This window comes from Crocodylus porosus, unplaced genomic scaffold (genome assembly GCF_001723895.1).
Source record: "Crocodylus porosus isolate Cpor-Errol unplaced genomic scaffold, CroPor_comp1, whole genome shotgun sequence".
Lineage (NCBI taxonomy): Eukaryota > Metazoa > Chordata > Crocodylia > Crocodylidae > Crocodylus > Crocodylus porosus.
In genome coordinates, this window is record NW_017728935.1 from 5,492,781 (window position 1) to 5,497,574 (window position 4,794).

Below are 4,794 nucleotides of genomic sequence, written 5' to 3' on the forward strand. Positions count from 1 at the left end.
AAGAGTGAAAACAGAGATTATGCACATGAAAAGCACTGGGGATAATCTGTGCCTAAACCTGAGTTGCCTGGACAAAGCAAACGGTGGGCCCTGCACTGCCTGTAAGTGTCCAGAACAGTTCAAACCATCTATGCCCACAGGCACCGCACGTCGGCCTTAAAGTCGTTAACTCTTGGCTTTTACATCCCAAAGAACAGTTTAATGCCTTTGCAAGTTGCCAGAAATATTTGGGTTTGCATTTGCTGAATGAATGTCTGTCTGCTTCCCCTGGAAGGACATTCTGTGCATCTGTAACCTGCTGAGAGTTGGATTGCATGTGTTCGGGGGGAAAGAAACCGCCCGATATGTCCTTTCTAAGAGCTCCTTCTCTTTGCTTCTCTCACAGCCTTCTGCTGCTTTGTATATTGCCCATTAACATGAAGGATGTGCAGAAAACTATTCTGCTTCAATGAACAGCAAGCGCTCACGAGAGAGGGGCATCGGGTTCTCCTGTCCTGGCAGGGACTCGGCCCCTGTCTCAGCGTCTCCCTTTCTGAAGCAGAGGCAAGAAGGAAAAGGGAGAAGTGTGACAGCCACGGTTCTGGGAAGCCCCCCGCCTGGGGCACGGCCTCTGCAGTGTGAACTCCCTTGCTGGCAGAGGTAGCAGACTTCTTCCTCTGTGGATTAGACGTGCTGAGGCGTACTGGACCCTGCATTACAAAACAACCCCCGGACGGCTCCTTTGTGGCAGGTGGACACTTGTACGTCAGATGCATTTCAAAGTGAACTCAGGGATCTTTGGAGGCTGTTGGTGTCCCCCTTTCCTGCCTGAGGTCTGGCCCCTTGCTCCTGGGGACAGAAGCTATGGAGCAGGATCAGGAAGAGAACATGCTTGACACATCTGTGGGGTGCTGCTGGAAGAACAGCACACGGCAGGTCCCTGCTCTCTCCACATCTTCCCTGCAAGCCCCACTGCCTTGCCAGGCCTCCTGGAGAGTCCTCCAAGCATGGCCCAGATCCCAGGACACCCTTTGTAAAAGAGCACTCAGCTCAGCACGGGCTTGAGTCAGGCCATCCGAAGTGGAGCAGGCATGTGGGCCAGGCTGCCAGCACACGACTTCCCGGACGGGGACACGTTTCCCAGATCAAGAACACGCTCTGTTCCTGAACGGTCTGTGACCCGGGCTTCAGGATTCCCAGAATCGAAGGGCACAATCTCTCGTAGCGAGCTCTGGTGCCAGCCCAGCAGTCAGCCTGCATGGCACGGCACAGCACCAGCATGACTGGGGGGGCACCTGCCCCAGGCACCAGCTACGAGGGGCGGCAGGATCCCCCTCTGCTGAGGGTCTTTGCTGCGGCAAGAGAAGCTCTGTCCTGCCCCCGCCCCCACTAGGAGCCAGGCAGGGCAGCGTCATACTGCTCAGAGTTTCTGGGGTGCAGGGAGTCAAGTGGAGCAAGTGAAAGGGTGCTCCCTGCCCACCCCCTGCCTCCAGCCTTTGCAGCGGCAAGCTGAGCCACGTGCCACCTCTGGCCAGCCACAGGATTTGTACCCCAAAGTGTATCCGGGGACAGGGATGAGTGGGCTGAGCACAGTGGTGTTCCCCAGGTGCTCAAGGATCACCCGGCGCCACTGCAGCACAACACAGCATCGCAGCATGGGGAAGCACCCGAGAAAGTCACAGTGCTGCACCGGCTAAATCCGCACACAGCACAAAACATGCTCAGGAATCCCAGCAAACTGTCCAAGTAAGTGCTATGTGTGATGTCATCATTTAGCTCCCAAAACATGTTTTTAAAAGTGATTTCCCTGGAATGCCAAGTGCTCGATGAAATGCAGGAACATGCGGGGCTTCACTCAACGTGCCAGCTTTAGTTTGTGTTCTCTCTTCTCAGCTGTAAATCAGGCTAACTACAATCTATAGTCCTTCACACCAAACCCAGGCAGATGCCCAGCTGTGCCCATGCTTGAATTTCACAGGACACGTATCACAGTGGCACCAAGCGCCAGCTGCAATCCACGTGTGAGGGCACAGTCCATTACAGTGTGTCACAAACGATGACAGACCCCACAACACCAGTCTGGGGCACTGTCACCTCATTGCCCACAGAAGCACGTCGCTGTGCTGGGACCCCTCGCCTCACCCGGGATCCAAGAGCGATGATCTTGGCACTCCGTGTTGGCAGGGCAAAGCCAGACCAAGGCAGCAATCTGACACTGAGGCGCAGCCAGACACAGGGGCTGTGCCAGGCCTTGCTGACCTGTCGCCCCCCAGGACCTCGACCAGCTTGCAGAGCCTCTCCGGTGAGCTGTTATTTCCCACCCCGCTACACGTCACTGCCAGCTCTTGTGTAAATAAAGCGAAGTGCAGGGAATATGCAGCACGCTGCGCTGCTGAGGTCTCCTGTTACACATTCCAGCCCCAGCGCATTTCTGAAGGACCGCAGAAATGTGCCTTTTAAAACCTGTCTCGTAAACTTCCTCCATGCGGAGGCATACGCTTTGGATTTAGTCACTTTCTTTTTTTCCACTGCCCTTTGGAAGAGTTTCCCTTTCCTGCTTGGCTCTGCCAGACACTGATCCTGCTCAGGACAGCAGCGGCAGCACGTTCCAGCCTGGGGCCACCCCGCTGCCAGGGGCCTGGGAGAGGCTGGGAGTGCAGAGAGGGCTGCAGTCATAGGTGTGCTTCCTGCCATCCCAAGCAGGAAGCATGAGCAGAGCAACACTCCCAATCCTGACCCGGGGCCCATCCTTGGAGCTCCCTCCCCGCCCTGTCCTGCTCCACCCCTCGGCCCGGGTCTCGATTCTCAGGTTTCAGCTAACCGAGACCCCCACCATGCTCCGTGGCTGGGACCACCCCCGCACGTGGCACCCTCTGGAACAACGTGTGCCTTGTGCATCCAAACTGTCCAGTGGCCGCTTGGCAACCCGGGACCTGGTTCTGCCCTGGGTCTGCTCTCCAGGACCGTCACCCTGCCAGGTACCGGCAGACTGTGGTCAAGCCTCTTGAAAGTCCTGGTCTAAAGTCCAAAAAGCCTCATCTCCTTTGGGATCCCTGGGAAGCAGGTACTACGAGCGCACTCCTAAGAGCCATGCGAGACAGCCAGCCCGGGATGTCAGCACCCAGCACAGCACTCGTCCCCGCCCTCCAGCGGACACCTCTGTTAGCCCAGGAAGCACAGTGGCTTGCCCGGCCACACAGCTGGGAGCCCGGGCAATGCTCAGCCCCTACCAGACGGTAGGACAGCCACAGCCCAGGGCAGGCCCAGGCAGGGCTGGCCGCATCAGGGGGAGCCGCTGGCCCTGAGGCAGCGCCAGAGGGACCGGGGCTGCGCAGAAGGGAACGGTGGAGCGGGTGGGGAGGAACGTAGACGGGCACTGCCCAGGCCACGACTGCGCGAGGCTGAGCAATACCCCAGGGAACCTACCCAGGCCTCGGGCCAGGCCCTTGTAGCCTACGTGCCCAGACAGCACCTCAAAGAGCCTTTGGCCCGCTTGCTCGTCCCCGAAGCTCGCCATGCAATGGGAAAGGGTCCTGGCAGTGCCCGGGGGAGGCAGCTTACGAGGCCAGAGAGGCCAGCCCTAGGGCTGCAGTGCTTTTTCCCATTGTCTGTGTTCAAAGCAGTGCCGGCAGGGGGGTGGCTGTGCTTCTGAGCATGGCTAGACACTCCCAGAAAGGACAAAACTGTTTGTTTTCAACCTTTGCCGTGGCACGAGCCCAGGCTGTGCTCGGGCTGCCTCTGTGCATGGGTGCTGTGCCGAGCGGCAGAAGTGGGCCCAGCGGGTTAGAGCTGGGCTCAGCCACGTCTCAGCCGTGCGCTGCGCCGTGCTGCGGGGCGGCCCGTGCCAGCCGGTCTGGCCCCGCGCCCCCAGAGAGGGCACCTCAGCCCCTGCACACAGCGGAGGGTCCTTGCGGCCAGACATCTCCAGCACTGGTTTTCCCACCTGTTTCCTCCCAGAGTGTTCAAGCAGCAAGCCCTGTTCCTACCTCCAGCCCAGACCTCCTGGGGAACAAAACCTCTCTGGGCTCTTTTAATCCCAGGTAAATAAACGAGGCCAAATTAAAACATTTCATGGGACCTTGTTAAACTTTACAGCGTGCTGTCTGCAGGCGCTTGGATGTGGTCGAGCGCGTGTCACATGCTGCTGCTTTGCTGGCTGCACAAACCAGCGTCCCAGTGCCCGTGTCACAGGCTGCGACCCTGTGCTCAGAGACGAGGCCGACGGGTGCCAGCGCCTCCAGCCCTGCACGGGTCTGTGTCGTGCGCCACCGCCCCCGGTCCTCAGCATGACAGGCTGGGGCACGTTCGCAAACGGTAGCAAGAGCGCACGCGGGCCGCAGGGACCCACCGGTGCGCAGAGCCTGCGGGGCAGTGCAGCCAGTCCGCTCCCGGCCCCACGGCTCTGGCTGCCCCAGAGAGCAGGGGGAAGCGGGACGTTACAGGAGGGCTCACCTGTGCAGTTAGGGCGGCCAGAGGACTTCCCCGAGGAGCTGCCCTGTCCACCTGGCTGCACAGGGAGGGGAGCCACGCCGGTCTCGGTGACGCGCACGGCGCCTGCTCGGGGCGAGCCCCGCGCGAGAGGCGGCTTGGTGGCAACGGAAACGCCGTGCAGGCCGCCCGGCTCGGCGGGGGCCTGGGGCAGGGCCGGGGCAGCCAGGCCCGCAAGGGCGGCCACCACCGACGACAGGCCGGCTCTTGCCACTCTCTCCTAGTCCGTGCTCCGGCGACAGGCGCCCGCACGCCTCGACGTCCTCTTTTTCTCTTCCGGGGACGCGAGGCCATGCGGGGCCGCGCTCCCTGCCATGGCCGCCCGGG

The 4,794-nt window shown here is 60.5% G+C and overlaps 1 protein-coding gene across 1 annotated transcript in view; it reads left to right on the plus strand.

Moving 5' to 3' along the window:
* Positions 1-3,194: 3,194 nt before the first annotated feature.
* The window catches only part of TSPAN2 (tetraspanin 2), an 18,826-nt gene continuing 17,226 nt past the window's right edge, over positions 3,195-4,794 (plus strand). The window contains exon 1 of the mRNA XM_019546495.1: positions 3,195-3,215. Within this exon, the coding sequence (XP_019402040.1) occupies positions 3,195-3,215 (21 nt within the window). The remainder of the gene's footprint in view (positions 3,216-4,794) is intronic.